This window comes from Neomonachus schauinslandi, chromosome X (assembly GCF_002201575.2).
Source record: "Neomonachus schauinslandi chromosome X, ASM220157v2, whole genome shotgun sequence".
Classification (NCBI taxonomy): Eukaryota; Metazoa; Chordata; class Mammalia; order Carnivora; family Phocidae; genus Neomonachus; species Neomonachus schauinslandi.
The window spans coordinates 29,892,867-29,914,357 of NC_058419.1; the positions used below are offsets into that span (position 1 = coordinate 29,892,867).

Below are 21,491 nucleotides of genomic sequence, written 5' to 3' on the forward strand. Positions count from 1 at the left end.
ACTGTATCACATGTTACCTTTAGGGAAGACAGAACATGTGTTTGTGTTCAGACAAACACAAAGAGCCCCTTCGGGTGGTGTGACAATGGGGAGGTGCCGGGCAGGGGATTAGAGCAAGTCTTTTCACTCAATACCTTATATTGTTAGATGTTTGAGCTATGTGAACACAGTATTTAAAAAATTAAAGGTAGGGGCGCCTGGGTGGCTCAGTCGTTAAGCGTCTGCCTTCGGCTCAGGTCATGATCCTGGAGTCCCGGGATCGAGCCCCGCATCGGGCTCCCTGCTCCGCGGGGAGTCTGCTTCTCGCTCTCCCTCTGCCCCTCCACCTGCTTGTTCTCTCTGTCAAATAAATAAATAAAATCTTAAAAAATAATAAAATAAAAATAAAAAATTAAAGGTAGTGCCGCATGGGGTTCCCTGCTCGGCGGGAAGCCTGCTTCTCCCTCTCCCACTCCCCCTGCTTGTGTTCCCTCTCTCGCTGTCTCTCTCTGTCAAATAAATAAATAAAATCTTTAAAAAAAATAAAAAATTAAAGGTAGTGAATAAAACCAAGTGAATGGCATTGTTCCCCAAGCATCACTTCAATCTTTGTTTCCCCAAAGATATATTTATTGGAGGTGGGGGGCAGTGAGAGAGGGAGAGAGCATCTCCAGCAGACTCCCCACTGAGCGCGGAGCCCGATGCGGGGCTCGTTCCCAAGTCCCTGAGATCAGGACCTGAGCCGCAATCAAGAGTTGGAGGCTCAGCCGACTGGGCCACCCAGGCGCCCCACATCATTTCAATCTTAAGAGCAAGCGACCTATGGATCGGGGGGGGGGGGGGGGGGTGTCCGTGGCCAGACCACCTCTGTCAGAGCTGCTGTAAGAAAACGCTTCTGGCTGATTGCACTTGCAAAAAATCCAGAGAAATGCAGGCTGCAAACCACCACTATAATCTTCTAACTGGTGTTTTCATCTGGTTCACTCGCTGCAGCGGAGTATAATAAGGCTGCTAAATTTTATAGCAGGTGCCACAGGAAAGGGAGGTGAAGGGTTCAGACCCCAATTCTGAGCCTGACAACTGATCGCTACCTGTCATGTTGTGGCCCTTCACTAGACAGGCCTGAATGCGTCTAAGGAGATACGCTTAGCGGATGACCCCTGCCTAGAGGCACAGTAGACAGGTGACAGACCTAAGACTCCACAGACTCGGCGGTAGACCAGTCATCCACAGCCCTGTCTGTACGCCTGTCCTCTCCCTTCCCTGAGCTAGTTCTCGTGACCGTCAACCAAGTGAGGCCTGTGCACAGCCAAGTGCAGACCTGAGTTGTGTGAAGTTTGTCATCGTATGACCATGGCTCTCCTTCAGCACTTTCATCACAGCATGGCACGGCAGAGGGTAATGCTCCAAGTGTGACGGCCGCCTCCCTCCTCTCCGCCTCCCTCCTCTCGTAGGCCCTGCCCTGCGGCCTGAGTTCAATGGAAAGCACCCAGCGCCGGTGATTAAGGTCATCAGCACATCAAAGGTTAAAAGGGTCAAAGATGGGAGATGAAAAACAATTTAGTTTTCTCACCCACACGGCCTGTGGTCACCTGGGGGGTTGGTCTACACACACCGGGGATTACCATCTCTCAAGGTCACACCTTTTCAGATCTTTGTACTGTTGGGCCACCTTTAAGGGTGAACACGCAACTCTTTATTTCAAGCAGTCAGTATACTCATTTGAGTAAAATAATGATGGCTGGCCCTGCTCTCCACGAACAAAAATCAACACTTCAGGGCATCCTAGGTGTTAGATGCAGCACGCACGCAAGTTGAAGGTGCATAAAAGCATTCCACCTGGGGGCGCCTGGCTGCCTCAGTCGGAGGAGCATGCGACTCTTCACCTCAGGGTCGTGGGTTCGAGCCCCACGTTGGGTGTAGGGATTACTAAAAGGAATAAAAACTTAAAAAAATAAAAGCATTCTACCTGGAATTCTTTTAAAATTATTTTTATTATTTATTTGTCAGAGAGATCGAGAGCACAACCAGGGGGAACAGCAGAGGGAGAGGGAGAAGCAGGCTTCCCGCCGAGCTGGGAGCCCGATGTGGGACTCGATCCCAGGACCCTGAGATCATGACCTGAGCCGAAGGCAGACGCTTCACCGACTGAGCCACCCAGGCACCCCTCTACCTGGAATTTAACACAACAGCTATCACCCAGAAAGAACTACGGGGGAAAAAAAGTACTACTTTTTCTGTATTCTCCTAGTAATCTCTAAAGGAATGATGTCTCTTTTTTTTTAAGATTTTGAGAGTGAGAGAGAGCACACAAGCAGAGGGAGAGGCAGACTCCCCGCTGAGCAGGGAGCCCGACGTGGGACTCGATCCCAGGACCCTGGGATCATGACCTGAGCCAGAGGCAGATGCTTCAGCGACTGAGCCCCCCAGGCGCCCCGGAATGATGTCTTTTTTAATATATTCCTATCTATTCCAATAGTAACAACTACCACGGGTGACACGTCGGGCAGTGGGCACAAGGGCACGTGCTTGCTGTACATTCTATAATTTTAAGCCTCAGTTGCCTCCTAGTTTGTTTTTTTTTTTTAAAGATTTTATTTATTTATTTGAGAGAGAGAGAATGAGAGACAGAGAGCATGAGAGGGAGGAGGGTCAGAGGGAGAAGCAGACTCCCCGCCGAGCAGGGAGCCCGACGCGGGACTCGATCCAGGGACTCCAGGATCATGACCTGAGCCGAAGGCAGTCGCCCAACCAACTGAGCCACCCAGGCGCCCCCCCAGTTTGTTTTTTTAAGGTGATAAAGCTACATTGGGTAGATTGCTTGAGCTTGTGTAGTACTGTTGTTTTTTTTTTAAGATTTTATTTATTTATTTATTTGAGAGAGAGAGAAACAGCATGAGAGGGGAGAGGGTCAGAGGGAGAAGCAGGCTCCCCTGCTGAGCTGGGACCCCGATGCGGGGCTCGATCCCAGGACCCTGGGACCATGACCTGAGCCGAAGGCAGATGCTTCACCGACTGAGCCACCCAGGCGCCCTTGTGTAGTACTGTTAAAAAAAAAAAAAAAAAGGCAAAGAAAAGCCTTGATTTTACTTTTTTTTGTTGTTTTTATTATGCACTACATTAATACACTGCATAACCTTCTAGAAGGGGTAGATGAGTATGACTGAGTTATTTTTCATCCATCAGGAAAATGCTTCCTTAATCGATATTCTCCAAACCCTGAAAAACAGAACAAAAAGGCAAGTGTGAGAATTCCGTTGTGGCCACAAACGTACAAATGCGGCGTCCTTCAGAGGTACCGTGCGGCGAGCTGCAGAGCACCGCGGCGACCAGAGCTGACGGAATGGCGCACAGAGAGGTTGTGCTCGCGCGCCACCGCCGTCTGCTAAGTGCGCCACCGCGGACGTCTACAGAACAACCTGCACACCTGGATTTCAAAATGCCTTAGTGCTAAAAAGTGCAAACCATCATCTGAGCTCTCCGTGAGTCGTAAGCACTGATGGCAGATCACCGGCACAAACAGCAAGAAGCGGCTTGAAATAGCTTGAGAACTACCAAAACGGGACACAGACACAAAGTGAGCAACTGCCGGTGGGAAAATGGCGCCCACAGACTTGCTCCATGCAGGGCTGCCCCAGAGCTTCCATGTGCAGAAAACCCACTACCTGTACACGCCACGAGGAATGCCGGTACTCCTAATTCCAGCGTCGGTGGCATGCTCTGTCACTCAAGAAAGTACCTGCACATCCCACCTTTCTCTCACTGCACCAATAAATTGAACTGAATTTTATAATCACTAAAGTACGAAGAATAAACTATAACGCTTTCTAGTTTTCATTTTCTGACAGAAGCAAACATCACTTTATATGAAAAGTGCCCCCCCCCCATCAGAACGAAAACCAGTTACCATGTGGATCCTTCAGAGAGTAAGGACAGTAAGGTAAAACCGTTAAAAAAAAAAAACAACAGCCAACATGAGGAAGATACTCTCAACCTCATTCTACTTTTTTTTACAGATGAACAAATGGAGACTCAGCTTAAAAGTCTCTTGCTTAAGTCAGTAAGGAAGTGCAGAGCCAGAATTCAAGGCCAGGGACCCCCAACTCCAGAACTCTTGCCCTGTAAGCCTGACACTGTTTATTCAGAAGACCCACTCTTTCTTACTTAGTTCATGACCAAAGACTTCAGAAACTAGAGAGTAAAAGATTAATCAGTGATGACATTTCTTCCACGTGTTAAAATAACATAGTCCAGGTATTTTGTTTACTTTTGCGGGCAGAACCACCTTGAGAAAAAATGAAAATTGCTTAGTCCTAGGAGCCACCCTGTAGAAAGTCTAATTAGGAATCTTCATTTTATTTCATATGCCAGCTGACTCTGATGGTTATTCTTGGACCACACTTTGAGAAATACTGCTTTAGTTGAGTTGATCTCATCACCATGTTCATTAGATCCTCAAAAAGCACTATATTGACAGGCAGATCACCTAGGTTGAGTCCTTACAGTGTTATTTAACCACTCTGACCCTGTTTTCTCATCTATAAAATGAAATTAATATTAACCTAGGTTCACTGTGAAGAATAAACATAAAATGTTAAAAAGTAACTACATTTTTTTAGAAGAATAATGGAGATGAACTCCTACAAGATCTAAAAACATCCTAACAGGTTTAATCATATGAAAATGCTACTGCTTGGCTATATCCGACCTACAAAGACAGCAATTCCACAGGATTCAATCAAATATGTAAAATTATAGTAATTATTTACATACGGTATTGGGTGCAGGAACTGGCAAACTCATGGAGTATAAAAGAGTGTATTCGTGAAACAGGACCACGAGTATACGGAAATTTAGTTTACTAGAATGGTATTTCAAATAAAAAATGGACTGTTCTATAAATGGATAATTGTGACAACTGGCTATCTCTTGGAAAAAAGTGAAATTAAATCCTGTGATTTCACATTATACCCCCAAATGACCTGGAGATGTGTCAAAGCACTAAATGTAAAAAAAAAAAAAAAAAGGAAAGAAAAGAAAAAAACAATATTTGGAGAAATTTTAAAAATATATTTATAATCTTGGGTAGGAAAGTTATTTGTAAGCAAGACATAAAACCCCAAATCCTGACTGACAAAATATGATAAACTGAACACCAAAAGTGAAAACTATCTGATGAAAGACATCATAAAGTGAAGAAGACAGACTGGTGAAAAAGATCTGCCACATATAAAACAGACAAACGATTAATAACCATAATATATAAAGAACCCCCATTAAAAAAAAAAAAACAGAACAAGCAAAGCACAGAGGCAGACAATCCACAGAATAAAAAATACAAACGATCATTAAATTTCTGAAAGGCTGCTCAACCTCACCAGTAGACAAGACAATGCAAATTAATTAGCACTGTTAAGACATCTGACAAAACATTACCAGAACCCGTCTCAACCCTGACAGATGTCTAGCAGCAAAGCCATCTTACCTTTGACACATAGTAACAATTAACTCCAGAGACCCGTCTATCTCTTTGCATCAAACTCCACTGATACGGATAATAGGCAACCCTTTTTTCCTACAATTAAAAGAAATCATTATTGCACAATGTTTAAGAAAATGAGTGACCCAATAGAGGGCTACCAGAACTCATAAGTGACATTCTAGAAAAATGGAATCATCGCCGAAACAAAAACCAAATTAAGACCAGATCCTAAATAAAATCGGACCATTAAACTTCAAAATTAAGATGGTAACCAAGAGTTCTTACACTTTCTATTTTAACCAGCATGTTTTTTTTTTTTTTCTTTCCTCCTTCCCTCCCACCTCCCCCACGCCCCCCTTAAAGACAGGACTACTTGTTTCCTTTTGGGGTCTTAAAGAGAAGAAACAAGAGCAGTAGATCACACGTGAAGAACAATCAAAACCAGAAGGCAAATACATTATACCCTGTACCCTAGAGACAACGTGAAGGGCTAGGAGAAGAGGAAAATTACAATCCTGATGTGAAAAGCATGATCTTGCGGTAAATTCCTAAAGGCTTGGGGGGAAAAGTGGGGGATAAAAAATGTCAAAGTAGGGCGCCTGGGTGGCTCAGTTGGTTAAGCGACTGCCTTCGGCTCAGGTCATGATCCTGGAGTCCCGGGATCGAATCCCACATCGGGCTCCCTGCTCAGCGGGGGGTCTGCTTCTCCCTCTGACCCTCTTCCCTCTCGTGCTCTCTGTCTCTCATTCTCTCTCTCAAATAAATAAATAAAATCTTAAAAGAAAAAATCTAAAAAAAAAAAATGTCAAAGTAAAAACCTAATTAAAGGTAAGGAGGTGAAAAACCGAGAAGGTACCAAGATGCGGACGCGAGAAATTACAATCAAAAGCTCAGCGATCCGAGGGAGTGGAGGCAAGACTAAAGCGACGCCCCGGAGTTTGGGCCCACCTTCTGATCTACCTTGCCAGCCCCCGAACCTACTCCGCCCTCCTGCCCACTCTTCACCCACCAACTAGCCGCTTCTTGCTAGAGCAGAATGTGGTTTCCGTCGGGTTTCGTTCCGCAAGCCTCTGCTTTTAGGCAACACGAAGAAAGGAGGGGGGCGACCCCGGTGTCCCCCGGGTGGGAGAGCGGCTCCGGACCCCAGCGGCCTCCCACCGCCCGCTCTGTAACGCCAGTCCGCCGGGTCAGCCGTCGCGCCGGAGAGGCCGCCTCACCTTGCCGCCGTTACTGAACCTGTGGATGTGCGCCGTCGCTATGCCGGGGATGACCAAGCATACGGCCATGACGCCGATCCCGGGCAGGATCTCGAACCACATCCCAGCGCCGTTGCCGGAGCCAAACCCCTGCCAGCCCGGCCCGGTAAAGGTGACCCGGCCTCGGCCCCCTTCCCAGTAGGCTCCGCGGCAGCCTGCCCGCGGGGCGGGGCCCCGCACGCCTCGGGAGGAAGCGACGGGGGCCGGCGAGGCTCAGGAGCGGCGCGCGCTCGCACCCTCGCACGCTCGCGCTCCCGCCGGCCGCTTCGGGCAGCCCATTTCGCCGCGACTGGCGAGCGCGCGCGCGACGTGCGGTGACGTGAAGAGGCCCCGCGCGGCCGAGCGCGCCGCAACCTTCCGGAGCTCGGGACTCCAAAATGGCAGAGCAACTGTCTCCGGGCAAGGCGGCAGAGCAGGTGTGCACCTTCCTCTTCAAGAAGCCCGGGGGGCGGAAAGGGGCTGCAGGCCGCAGAAAGCGCCCGGTCTGCGACCAGGAGCCTGGAGACAGCAACAGCAGCAGCGACGAAGGCAGCACTGTGGTTCGGCGGGAGAAGAAGCGGGCCATCCACAATCCGATGATACAGAAGACTCGTGGCAGTGGTAAACAGAAGGCGGCTTACGGCGACCTGAGCAGCGAGGAGGAGGAGGAGAACGAGCCCGAGAGTCTTGGCGTGGTGTACAAGTCCACCCGCTCCGCAAAACCCGTGGGACCAGAGGATATGGGGGCGACTGCCGTCTACGAGCTAGACACAGAGAAGGAGCGTGACGCACAAGCCATCTTTGAGCGCAGCCAGAAGATCCAGGAGGAGCTGAGGGGCAAGGAAGATGACAAGATCTACCGGGGAATCAATAATTATCAGAAATACATGAAGCCCAAGGATACGTCTATGGGCAATGCTTCCTCCGGGATGGTGAGGAAGGGCCCCATCCGAGCTCCCGAGCATCTACGTGCCACCGTGCGCTGGGATTACCAGCCCGACATTTGTAAGGACTACAAGGAGACTGGCTTTTGCGGCTTCGGAGACAGCTGCAAGTTCCTCCATGACCGTTCAGATTACAAGCATGGGTGGCAGATCGAACGTGAGCTTGATGAGGGTCGCTATGGTGTCTATGAGGACGAAAACTATGAAGTGGGAAGCGATGATGAGGAAATACCATTCAAGTGTTTCATCTGTCGCCAGACCTTCCAGAATCCAGTTGTCACCAAGTGCAGGCATTATTTCTGCGAGAGCTGTGCACTGCAGCATTTCCGCACCACCCCTCGCTGCTATGTCTGCGACCAGCAGACCAATGGCGTCTTCAATCCAGCGAAAGAATTGATTGCTAAAATGGAGAAGCATCGAGCTGCAGAAGAGGGTGGTGCTTCCGATTTCCCAGAAGACCCCGATGAGGGTCCAATCCCCATCACTTAGTTTTCCTATTATTCTCACACCTCAAAATAAATCCTTTTGTTGTTTGGAAATCTTAATTCGTCGTGTCCTTCCTTTCTAGGGAAAGTGAAAGGAAAAGGCGGGTGGTGAAATAGGGTCCTGGATGGATGGCTTGTAAAAGCCTCGAGGTAGGTACAGTCTGGATTTTTACCTGTTATATATGCTGCCTGGGTGTAACGTAACTTTTCAGAACCCCTTGGCATAAATTCCGAGGATGGGAGAAGTTTGAGAAAAGAGCTAGAATTTGCTTGAAGTAAAGCTGTAATGAAAGCAAGAACTGAACCTATTATATCACGTTTCTGTATCACTTAATAGTTTACAAAGTTACCTCCATGCATGAGCTCTATTGGAAGCCTGTGTACTACTTCAAAATCTGCCCCAGCCAAGCTGTGTGTTTGGGGGGTGGGGTGTGAGTGGGAGAATTGGGTGGGGGAGCTGGTAGCTAGCCCCAGAGTGCATGTATGGGAAATGGTCCTTGCTCTCTTTAAAGCACCATAGGGGGGCGCCTGGGTGGCTCAGTCCGTTAAGCGTCTGCCTTTGGCTCAGGTCATGAGCTCAGGGTCCTGGGATCCAGTCCTAGGGTTGGCTCCCTGCTCCTCAGGGAGTCTGCTTCTCCCTCTGCCCCTCCCCCCACTCATTCTCTCAATCTTGCTCGCTCTCAAATAAATCTTTAAAAAAAAGCACCATAGGTAACCCCCTTTCCACGAATGATTGAAATGGCTTGTGCTGTGCTGTCCAGCATGACAGCCACCAGCTTCATGTGGCAGTTGAGTACCCGAAATATGGCTGGTAGCCACTATATTGGACAATGCAGTTCTAGACTGAACTTGTAAGCCAAGTTCAGAGGACAAAAACCTAACATTTTATAATCCGCTGTCTGAAACTGTGTTCTCACAGACTGTAAAAGAGCTGATCATGTTAATCTATGTACCTGTCTTCCCAACTAGTTTGGAAAGTCCTCAGTGACTAACCCAGTGCTTGGCATATAATAAACAATAAATAAACCCAGAGATGTTTGGAAAGGGATATTGGGGTCAAAGCCTTGAATCCAGGCTGAGGAGCTTTGATTATATTCTGTAGGTAATGAGATAACAGGTATGGGGAGGGGAACACAATCAGACTTTCTCTCCTTTTTTTTTAATGTTACTGTGGTTGCAGGCTATTGGATAGATTACAGGAAGATGGAAGACGAGAGGCAGAGAGGCCAGTTAGACCAAATGATGAATAAATTTTCACTGATCTACTTAGTATTTGTGCCGATCCCAGAAAACAGATGCAATAGTAAGTTATGGGTTAGAGTTTTTTAATTCACACTCATTAATCCATTCAAATATATTCTTTGAGCACCTACTCTGTGTCAGGCACTGTGCTTGGCTTAGGGGATATTAGCAAACAAGAAAGACCCAGCCCCTGTCTTGATGGAGCTAGACATCAAACAGTGACAGATGTGGGGTGCCTGGGGGGCTCGGTTAAGTGTCGGACTCTTTTTTTTTTTTTTTAAGATTTTATTTATTTATTTGAGACAGAAAGAGAGAGAGAGCTCATGAGAGGGGGGAGGGTCAGAGGGAGAAGCAGGGTCCCCGCCGAGCAGGGAGCCCGATGCGGGACTCGATCCAGGGACTCCAGGATCATGACCTGAGCCGAAGGCAGTCGCTTAACCGACTGAGCCACCCAGGCGCCCCTAAGTGTCGGACTCTTGATTTTGGCCCAGGTCATGATCTCAGGGTCGTGAGATGGAGCCCCATGTCAGGCTCCACGCTCAGCGGGGAGTCTGCTTGAGATTCTCTCCCTCTGCCCCTCCCCCTGTCTCTAAAATAAATAAATAATCTTTTAAAAAAAGGGGGGGTGACAGATGTGATGAGTACAAGGGAAAAAGTGCACTGGGTTGTTGATCTCTCAGGGTTAACCCAATCCCAGCCTTGGAGGAATTCAGAATCATCAATTTATTTGATACAAAGTGATATATTTTATAAGAGAATGTATAAAGTACATGGGGATACATGAGAAACCTATTGGGAAAGGGCTTAAAGAAAGCATCACCTGAGAAACAGCACTTACGGGATGGGACAAAGCAACAGCCAAACGGGGAACAGGACACCGTGGGGACACAGAGAGAAACAGGAGCGTACATTGCCGTGGAAGGCAAAGGAAGGAAGTGTTCTGAAAAGTGTCACAAAAGAAGTACAGCTACGAAGTGAAAAAGAATCATATATATATATTTATTTATTATTATTATTTTATTTTATTTTTTTGCTGTTCCTGAGAATTTATATTCAGAAAGTTAAGCTGATGGAAAGGGTCCAGGAGAAAAAGATGAAAGGGAAAGAATACTGCTGGCGACTAAGCTCCAGAACTGACAAGGGATGGGATTAAAGGCACAGATCAAGAAGTTAGCTGTCAAGAGCTGAGAGAAAGAGTAGGAGAAAGCTGACATTTGTCTACTCCTCCACGTTTTTAAAAATTTTTAAAGATTTTGGGGCGCCTGGGTGGCTCAGTCTTTAAGCGTCTGCCTTCGGCTCAGGTCATGATCCCAGGGTCCTGGGATCGAGCCCCACATCGGGCTCCCTGCTCTGCGGGAAGCCTGCTTCTCCCTCTCCCACTCCCCCTGCTTGTGTTCCCTCTCCCGCTGTGTCTCTCTGTCAAATAAATAAATAAAATCTTTTTTTTTAAAGATTTTATTTATTTATTTGACAAAGAGCATAAGCAGGGGAGCAGTAGAGGGAGAGGGAAAAGCAGGCTCTCCACTGAGCAGGGAGCCCGATGCGGGGCTCAATCCTAGGACCCTGGGATCATGACCTGAGCCGAAGGCAGACGCTTAACGACTGAGCCACCCAGGTGCCCCAGCTCCACGTGTTTTAATACCTGCCTCTGAATCTTAAGAGTATACAGGATTTTTTTTAAAAAAGTATACAAGATATATGCAAATGAGCATTATTCTTAGGATCCACAACATTTAACAGATTCTTTTTTTTTTTTTTAAGATTTTATTTATTTGACAGAGAGACACAGCGAGAGAGGGAACACAGCAGGGGGAGTGGGAGAGGGAGAAGCAGGCCTCCCGCTGAGCAGGGAGCCTGATGTGGGGCTCGATCCCAGGACCCTGGGATCATGACCTGAGCCAAAGGCAGACGCTTAACGACTGAGCCACCCAGGCGACCGATTCTTTTTTTTTTTTAAGATTTTATTTATTTATTTATCTTTTTTTTTTAAAGATTTATTTATTTATTTGAGAGAGCGAGAATGAGAGAGAGAGAGAGTACATGAGAGGAGGGAGGGTTAGAGGGAGAAGCAGACTCCCTGCCGAGCAGAGAGCCCGATGCGGGACTCGATCCAGGGACTCCAGGATCATGACCTGAGCCGAAGGCAGTCGCTCAACCAACTGAGCCACCCAGGCGCCCAAGATTTTATTTATTTATTTGAGAGAGAGAGAGAGCACGAGAGGGGGGAGGGTCAGAGGGAGAAGCAGACTCCCTGCTGAGTGGGGAGCCCGATGCGGGACTTGATTCTGGGACTCTGGGATCATGACCTGAGCCAAAGGCAGTCAGTTGGGCATCTCTTGATTTTGGCTCAGGTCATGATCTTGGGGTCCTGGGATCCAGCCCTGTGTCAGGCTCTGTGCTCATCGGGCAGTCTGCTTGGATTCTCTCTCTCCCTCTCCCTCTGCCCCTCCCCCCACACTCTCCCTCTGCCCCCCAAAAGTAAATAAATCTTTTTTTTTTTTTTTAAAGGGACTGGGACACCTGGGTGGCTCAGTTGGTTAAGTGTCTGCCTTCAGCTCAGGTCATGATCTCGGGGTCCTGGGATTGAGTCCCACATCGGGCTCCTTGCTCAGCGGGGAGTCTGCTTCTCCCTCTGCCTTCCATGCGTGCTCTCTCTCTCTCTGACAAATAAATAAAATCTTTAAAAAAAATAAAAATAAAAAAGGGACCATAATCACAAAAGCACACATATCGATAGTGTTCTCAAAATATTTTTCCTATTTACAAGTTTATGATTACATTTTTTAAAGTCAACTACTTTTTTTAAGATTTTGTTTATTTGAGAGAGAGAGAGATTGCACAAGCAGGGGGAAGTGCAGAGGGAGAGGGAGAAGCAGACTTCCAACTGAGCAGGAAACCTGATGCGGGACTCGATCCCAAGACCCTGGGAGCATGACCTGAGCAGAAGGCAGATGCTTAACCATCTGAGATACCCAGGCACCCCAAAGTCAACTATTTTTTCTCACTTTTAATTAAATGGTGCAATTTCGTTTCATAGATGGAAACTAAACTTTTGTTCTTAATTTTTTTTTTAAGTATGTGGGGAAAAAAGCAAGCATGCCAGCCCCGATAAGATTGCAGCAGACTCTGAAGAAGCCAACCTCGTCTGAGAGGTCAGTGAAGGCTCCCCTAGAAATGACCCTCAAACTGAGACCTACAAGGGGAGCAGGACAAGGAGTATCCCAGGCAGAGGTATAAGTACATACATACTAAGGACCTGAAGCGAGTGCCTGGCTTCAGCTAAGAATTCAAAGCAGTACAGCATGGCTGCAGGAAACAAACAAGGTGGCCAGGTAATCAGGGGCCAAAGAGCAGGCACCTTGCAAGTCATGTTAAGGACTTTGGGTTTTATCCGAAGGGCAAAGGGACGCCATCAAACGGTTTTAAGAAAGAAAGTGAGATGATCCGATTTGAAATTTAAAAAGAGAATTCTGCAGTGTGGAGATCGGATTGAAGGAATCAGACATGAGACGCGGAGATCACTTAGGAGGCTGGAGCACTAGTTCAGTTGATATTATAGTGGACCGGACTAGACTGGAGGCGGTGGACATGCATTTAATAGTTTCTGAGCACCCACTATATGCCAGGAATTGATTTAAGCACTGGTAATACAGCCATAACAAGTCACAAGTCCGTGCTTCCACAGAACTTACATGAGAGACAGTAATAGATTTACACATACATATATATAATATCAGATTGAGGTAAGTACTATGAAGAACAACAGAGCAAGGTAAGGGAGTAAGAGTGCAGTGGTGTGGGGGAATGCTATTTTTCATAGGATGGTCAAGGAGGGCCTCTTTTTTTTTTTTTTTAAAGATTTTATTTATTTATTTGAGACAGAGAGAATGAGAGACAGAGAGCACGAGAGGGAAGAGGGCAGAGGGAGAAGCAGACTCCCCGCCGAGCAGGGAGCCCGATGCGGGACTCGATCCCGGGACTCCAGGATCATGACCTGAGCCGAAGGCAGTCGCTTAACCAACTGAGCCACCCAGGCGCCCAAGGAGGGCCTCTTCTGATAAAGTAACATTTGAGTAGAGACCTAAATGAAGCATGTATCTGGTTCCAGACAGAACACAAAGGCCCTGAGGCAGGAAAGTGCCTGACATGTCCTAGGAACAGGGAGGAAGAAATATACCTGGAGCAGACTCAAGGAAAAGGAAAGAACTCTAAGACGAGGTAAGAAAAAGTAATTGGAGGGGGCGCCTGGGTGGCTCAGTCAGTTAAGCGTCTGACTCTTGGTTTCAGCTCAGGTCATGATCTCGGGGTCATGGGATTGGGCCCGACATTGGGCCCTGCGTCAGACTCTGCACTCAGCCTGAGTCTGCTTGTCCCTTTCTCTGCTCCTCCCCCGCACTCCACACACATGCTCTTTCTCTCTCAAATAATTTGGAGACAGCACAAGCGGGGGGGACAGCAGAGGCAGAGGGAGAAGCAGGCTCCCCACTGAGTAGGGAGCCTGACGTGGGGCTCAATCCCAGGACTCTGGGATCATGACCCGAGCCGAAGGCAGACGCTTGACTGACTGAGCCACCCAGGCGCCCCTCTTTTGCCCCCTTGTGATATTGTTAAAAATATTACATCTATAAATGTTGCAGACTTAACAATACATTGTTATATATAATTTTATGACTTTTAAAGGAGCTAAGGGAAGAAAGGAGAGAAAGTATATATGTATTTATACTTTGTTATATTAACCTTCTTATTTATCATTTCTGATTCTCTTTATTCTAGTACATTTACCATCCGAAGTCAGTTAGCACAATACGTCTTTGCTCCACCTACCTCCTTTGTGCTGTAATTGGCAAACGTATTGGATTTCTATATGTTATAGGCCCAACAATCCATTATATACATATTATTTTATACAGTTACTATTTAAATCAGTTAAGGTAAGAAAAGGGAAGAAATATGCATTTATATTGTCTTTAATAATTACATAACTACTGTTGGTTCATAACCTCGGGAGTTCCCTGGATGAAATCTGAAATCGGCCCCCATACACAGAGGGCAAGGAGAGACCAAAGAAAGAGGCAGACCACTCCAAATTGTTTGGTGGTGGGTTTAATAAGCAAGGGAACTTACCTACAAAACTTGTCTTGGGTGGCCGCAAGATGAGTAAATCTCCACATCTGCCCACCAGAATATTAAAAGTTTATATAGAGGCCTTAACAGGGATCAGTCACATATCTAGTCCAGATGGTCTCAATAGCATATTACTCTCTCAAGACTGTGTCCTTGAAATGGCTCCTACTGGGACGCCTGGGTGGCTCAGTCGGTTAAGCGTCTGCCTTCGGCTCAGGTCATGATCTCAGCGTCCTGGGATCGAGCCCTGCATCGGGCTCCCTGCTCAGCAGGAAGCCTGCTTCTCCCTCTCCCACTCCCCCTGCTTGTGTTCCCTCTCTCACTGTCTCTCTCTGTCAAATAAATAAATTAAATCTTAAAAAAAAGAAGTAACCAAACTTGCAGATGCCCTGATCTTGGATTTCTAGTCTCCAGAACTGTGAAAAAATAAATATCTGTTGCTCAAACCACCCAGTCTGTGGCATTTTGTTATGGCAGCCCCAGCAAACTAATAAAAGCCCCTCTAGTGAATTTTTCATTTCAGTTACTGTACTTTCCAACTCTAGAATTTCCATTTGGTTCTCATTTTATAATTTCTATCTATTGCATTCTCTTGAATGACATTGTCATCGTACCTTTCTTTAACCATGGTTTCCTTTATTTTCTTGAACCTATTTAAAATGGCTACTTTGTTTTTAAGTTTTATTTATTTAAGTAATCACTACATCCGACATGGGGCTTGAACTCATGACCCTGAGATCAAGAGTCACATGCTCTTACGACTGAGCCAGCCAGGTGCCCCTAAAATGGCTACTTTGAAGTCTTTGTTAAATATGACATCCTGTAGGGGCATCTGGGTGGCTCAGCTGGTTAAGCGGCTGCCTTTGGCTCAAGTCATGATCTCAGAGTCCTGGGATGGAGCCCTACATCGGGCTCTGTGCTCAGCAAGGAGTCTGCTTCTCCCTCTGCCCTTCCCCCCAGCTTGTACTTGCTCTCTCTCAAACAAATAAATAAAATCTTTAAAAAAAAAAAAAAGAAAAAGAAATATGACATCTGGTTATTCTCACGGGTAGTCTTTGTTATCTCCTTTACCATACCCCCCCAACCCCGCCCCACTGTATGGGTTATACTTCCTGTTCCTTTGCATATCAAAAATTTTTTTGTTGGAACTGGATGATTTAGGTAATGTACTGACTCTAGGTAAAGGTTCCCCACCCTCTCTTTCGGGTTTATTATTATTTGTAGTAACTAGCTGGATTATTTCATTTAAGTCTATTCTTGCTACCACCACCACCTCCCCCCCAAAACACACACCAGTGTTAAGCCTATTATGTTGGTCCTCAAGGGGTGTGGTCTTGGGCATACCCACAGTTACCCTGAGATGACAGTGGTTTTGACAGGTTTCTCTTTGCCTCTTTTCCTGACTATGCCCAAATGTTAAACTTCACTAACTGCAGGATGATTGCTCTATTGTTTCCAACAATACCCTGGGACATAAATTGCTGGATAGAATAACTCAATCAAACTAGAGTTCCTTAGAAGGAACAGTTCCTGATGTCAGTGTTAGATTTGTTCTGATCCCAGGGGGGCTCCTCCCAGCTGTCTCCTTACCCATTTCTCTTGCAAATTAATTGGCTTACAGTTTAGTTTCTCTCTCCACCAAATCTATCTCCCAATGGCCTTTTACCACAAGCACCACTGTTTTTGAGAATATCCTTCAGCTTGAGGGCACCTGTCTGGCTTAGTTGGTAGAGCAAACAACTCTTGATCTCAGGGTCGTGAGTTTGAGCCCCAAGTTGGGGGTAGAGTTTACTCAAAAAAAAAAATAATAATAATAATAATAAGGTGTTACAGAGAATATCCTTAAGCCTGAACTTCCTCATCCTATGTTGCCATTGAAGTCAATTCTTTTGGGAAGAGATTAGGAGCCGTCTGTTTGTGACTACTTCTCCCCCAAAGAAAAATCTCCAAGCCAAGACAATGGAGTTGGGGGTAAGATGAATGACTTGCTTCTGAGTGAAATCCCCCCTTTAGGACCTGAGTGCTAGGTGGGAAAGGGGCAGTAGCCTCAGGTCTTCTTAGCTTGCCTCTGCCAGTGTGGAACCACCTCACCAGCCAGGACAGGGTGATCAGGGTCCCAGTATTTTCAGCCCCACAATGCTTGTTGCTGGTGTGCAGGGCTGCAAGAGCATCTCCCTCCAGAGGCCCCAAACAGACCAGGCTCGGCCACTCACCACTGATAAAATCCAAAGGCAGAGAAATGAGTGGTAGTGAAAAAAGAAAGGAATTTATTTCAGTGAGGCCGAAACCAGGAAGACAGCAAGCTAGCATCTCAAAGACTGTCTCCAAAGTGCCGAAAATACTTCCAGTTTGTTAGGAAAATGTGGGGCAAAGGTGGGTGGGCACTTGCAGGTAGGCAGTGAAGGTCAACTCGATCATTATCATGGAGTCAATCATGGGCGTGGTCTTGCTGGCTCAGAGCGGTCTGCATGTTGGCATGTGAGAGGTGTTAGGATGATGTGAAGGTTTTCACCCAAGCAACTGGAAGGATGGAGATGCCATTAAGGGATGTGGGGGATATTGGCAGAGAGGCTCAGGAGGACTTCAGTTTGGACGTGCTAAGTTTGACAGGCCTATTAGACCTCCAAAGGGAGCTGTCCAGGAGGCAGCTGGATCTGTCTGGAGCCCAGAGGAAAGTTCTGGGCAGCAGGTGTCCTTGCAGATAGAATGTTTAAAAACCTGAGACTGAATGAAATCCTTGAGGAGGTGAATGCACAGAGAGGCAGTTGGAGGCCCTAGCCCTAGGGCTCTCCAACCCCCAGACTCTAGAGGATGGAGGGAGGAGACCACAGAAGGCACAGAGGACTGACTGACTAGTAAGATCAGAGATAAATCAGGAGAGCTTGGTGTCCCAGAAGCCAAGGGAAGCAAGGGTGGTAAGGAAGACAGAGTGATTGACTATGTCAGATGCCACTGGGAGGTCCAGGAAGATAAGAACTCACCAGGGAGTTCATGGAGTTCACTCAAGGGAAGCCATGGATGGCCCTGGCAAGTATGGATCCTGAGGCTTGGAAGCAGGGTGAACTTTATTGAAGCAAGTTCAAAAGACAGCAGGAAGTAAGGAATTTGGCACTGTCCTCATTTGGCTCTCTCCTCTCTGTCTCACCCCCTTCAATTCATCCTGGAAACTGCCATCAGAGATCTCTCTAAAATGGAAATCTCATCATGCAACTCTTCTGTTTAAAATCCTTCAGGGGTGCCTGGGTGGCTCAGTCGGTTGAGCGTCTCCCTTTGGCTCAGGTCATGATCCCAGGGTCCTGGGATTGAGCCCCGCATCCGGCTCCCTGCTCGGCCCTCTCCCACTCCCACTGCTTGTGTTCCCTCTCTCGCTGTCTTTCTCTCTGTCAAATAAATAAATAAAATCTTTTAAAAAAAATAAAATAGGGCGCCTGGGCGGCTCAGTTGGTTAAGTGACTGCCTTCGGCTCAGGTCATGATCCTGGAGTCCCAGGATCAAGTCCCACATCGGGCTCCCTGCTCAGCAGGGAGTCTGCTTCTCCCTCTGACCCTTCCCCCTCTCATGTGCTCTCTTTCATTCTCTCTCTCAAATAAATAAATAAAATCTTAAAAAAATAAAAAATAAAATCCTTCAGTGATAGTTGAAATAAGATTGATAAAATACTTATCATTGTTTTTTATTTCTGGGCTCTTTATTCTGTTCCATCAGTCTTAATGTCTTTCTGCCAGTACCATACCGGTTTTTTCTATAGGTTTTACTTTTTAAAAAAAGATTTTATTTTTAAGTACTCTCTACATCCAATGTGGTCTCCAACCCACAATCCTGAGATCAAGCATCACATGTTCCACTAACTGAGGGAGCCAGGCACCCCAGTACCATACTGTTTTAATTATTATAGCTTTATAATATATTTTGAAATGAGGAAGTGTGATGCCTTCAACTTTGCTTTTTCTTAAGACTGTTTTGGCTATTCAGGATCCTATGTGGTTCCACATGAATTTTAGGATTGTTTTTTTCTGTAAAAAATTACACTGGAATTTTTTTTAAAGAGTTATTTATTCATTTGAGAGAGAGAGAGAGGAGAGAGAGTGCGCACACATACGGGGGTGGGGAGTACGGGCAGAGGGGGAGAGAGAGAGAGAGAATCCCAAGCAGACTCCAACCTGAGCACGGAGCCTGACGTGGGGCTCAGTTCCAGGACCCCAAGATCACAACCTGAGCTGAAACCAAGAGTTGGACAATTAACCAACTGAGCCACCCAGGAGCCCCCCATTGGGATTTTGATAGGGATTGCATTGACTCTGTAGATTGCTTTGGGTAATATGGACATTTTAACAATATTCTTCCAATCCATGAACATGTGATATCTTTCCAATTTTTTGTATCTTCAATTTCTTTCATCAGTATTTTGTAGTTTTCAGTGTACAAGTCACCTCCTTAGTTAAGTTTATACCTAAGTGTTTTATTTTTTTGATGCTATTGTAAACGGGATTGTTTTCCTAATTTCCTTTTCAGACACATCATTGTTAGTATATAAAAATGCAACTGTTTGAGACGCCTGGGTGACTCAGTTGGTTAAGCGCCTGCCTTCAGCTTAGGTCATGATCCCAGGGTCCTAGGATGGAGTCCCGCATCGGGCTCCCTGATGAGCAGGGAGCTTCTCCCTCTGCCTGCTGCTCTCCCTGCTTGTACTCGCTTGCTCTCTCTCTCTCCTTCTCTCTGACAAATAAATAAATCTTAAAAAAAAAAAGAAAAAGAAATGCAACTGATTTTATACGTCAATTTTGTATCCTGCAACTTTACTAAATTAGGGTGCCAAAAATACACAGTGGGGAATGGATAGTCTTCCCAATGTTGTTGGGAAACTGGACATCCACTTGCAAAAGACTGAAACTGGACCTTTATCTTATACCATACACAAAATCAACTCAAAATGGATTAATGACTTAAATATAAGACTTGAAACTGTAAAACTCCTAGAAGAAAACATAGGAGATAACATCATGACCTTAGTCTTTTTTTTTTTAAATATTTTGTTTATTTGAGAGAGAGAATGAGATAGAGAGAGAGCATGAGAGGGGGGAGGGTCAGAGGGAGAAGCAGGCTTCCTGATGAGCAGGGAGCCCGATGCGGGATTCGATCCCGGGACTCCAGGATCATGACCTAAGCCGAAGGCAGTCGCTTAACCGACTGAGCCACCCAGGCGCCCATCACGACCTTAGTCTTAACAACGATTTCATGTTAATGACACTAAAAGCACAGGCATCAAAACCAAAAATAAACAAGTGGGACTATATTAAACTCAAAGGCTTCTGTACAGCAAAGGAAACATTCAAGAGGGTGAAAAGGCAATCTAAGGAATGGGAGAAAATATTTGCAAACTATATATCTGATAAAGGGTAAATCTCCAAAATATATAAAGAAATCCTATAACTCAATATTAAAAAACCCAACTAAAGGGTGCCTGGGTGGCTCAGTTGGTTAAGCGACTGCCTTCAGCTCAGGTCATGATCCTGGAGTCCCGGGATCGAGTCCCGCATCGGGCTCCCGGCTCCACGGGGAGTCTGCCTCTCTCTCTGACCCTCCCCACTCTCATGCTCTATCTCTCTCATTCTCTCTCTCAAATAAATAAATAAAATCTTTAAAAAAAAACCCAACTAAATTAATAACCCAATTAAAAAATGGGCTAAGGAGTTGATTAGACATTTTTCAAAGATATACAAATGGCCAACAGATATATGAAAAGATACCCAACAACACTAATCATCAGGTAAATGCAAATCAAAACCATAATATCACCTCAAACCTGTTAGGATGGCTATTAACAACAACAACAACAAGACAACTGTTGGCAAGGATGTGGAGAAACTGGAACCCTTGTACACTGGGAACCTTTGTGCAGCTGGTAAGGAAAACAGTACGGAAGTTCTTTAAAAAATTAAAATCAAGGGATGCCTGGGTGGCTCAGTCGGTTAAGCATCTGCCTTCGGCTCAGGTCGTGATCCCAGGGTCCTGGGATCGAGTCCCACATCAGGCCCCCTGCTCAGCGGGGAGCCTGCTTCTCCCTCTCCCACTCCCCCTGCTTTGTGTGCTCTGTCTCTCTCTGGCAAATAAATAAATAAAATTTTTTAAAAAAATTAAAATTAGGGGCGCCTGGTGGCTCAGTCGTTAAGCGTCTGCCTTCGGCTCAGGTCATGATCCCAGGGTCCTGGGATCGAGCCCTGCATCGGGCTCCCTGCTTGGCGGGAAGCCTGCTTCTCCCTCTCCCACTCCCCCTGCTTGTGTTCCTGCTCTCACTATCTCTCTCTGTCAAATAAATAAATAAAATCTTTTTTTAAAAAAAATTTAAGGGCGCCTGGGTGGCTCAGATGGTTAAGCGTCTGCCTTTAGCTCAGGTCATGATCCCAGCGTCCTGGGATCGAGTCCCGCATCGGGCTCCCTGCTCCTTGGGAGCCTGCTTCTCCCTCTGCCTCTCTCTCTGTCTCTCATGAATAAATAAATAAAATCTTTAAAAAAAATTTTTAATTAAATTAAAATAGAACTGCCATATGATCCAGAAATCCCACTTCTGGGTATTTATCCATGAAAACTAAAATCAAGATCTCAAAGAGATTAGCACTCCTATGTTCAGCACTATTCATAACAGCCAATATGTGGAGACCACTTAAATGTCCATCAACAGATGAATGGATAAAGAAAATGTATATACATACTATAGAATATTATTCAGCCTTAAAAAAAAAAAAGGAAATCTGGGGCACCTGGGTGGCTCAGTTGGTTGAGTGTCTAACTCTTGATTTTGGCTCAGGTCATGATCTCAGGGTTGTGAGATCGAGCCCCGTGTCCGCGCTCAGCATGGCGTCTGCTTGAGATTCTCTCTCTCCCTCTCCCTCTGCCCCTTTCCCTGCTTGAGTGCGCTCTCTCTCTCTCTCTCTCAAATAAATAAATAAATAAATACAATCTTAAAAAAAAGAAGGAAATCAGGACATTATGATAAGTGAAA

At 46.1% G+C, this 21,491-nt stretch overlaps 2 protein-coding genes across 2 annotated transcripts; one reads left to right on the plus strand and one right to left on the minus strand.

Moving 5' to 3' along the window:
* Window positions 1-3,086: 3,086 nt before the first annotated feature.
* NDUFA1 (NADH:ubiquinone oxidoreductase subunit A1) lies at window positions 3,087-6,864 on the minus strand. The gene is made up of 3 exons (XM_021686177.2): window positions 6,679-6,864; window positions 5,465-5,554; window positions 3,087-3,198 (listed from the first exon to the last, which is right to left on the minus strand). Exons 1-3 carry the CDS (start codon window positions 6,778-6,780, stop codon window positions 3,178-3,180), a joined length of 213 nt encoding a protein of 70 aa, XP_021541852.1. The 5' UTR covers window positions 6,781-6,864; the 3' UTR covers window positions 3,087-3,177.
* Window positions 6,865-7,014: 150 nt separating this feature from the next.
* RNF113A (ring finger protein 113A) lies at window positions 7,015-8,181 on the plus strand. Its single transcript, XM_021686182.1, has one exon. The coding sequence runs from the start codon at window positions 7,095-7,097 to the stop codon at window positions 8,127-8,129; it is 1,035 nt and encodes a 344-aa protein (XP_021541857.1). The 5' UTR covers window positions 7,015-7,094; the 3' UTR covers window positions 8,130-8,181.
* The last annotated feature ends 13,310 nt before the right edge of the window (window positions 8,182-21,491 follow it).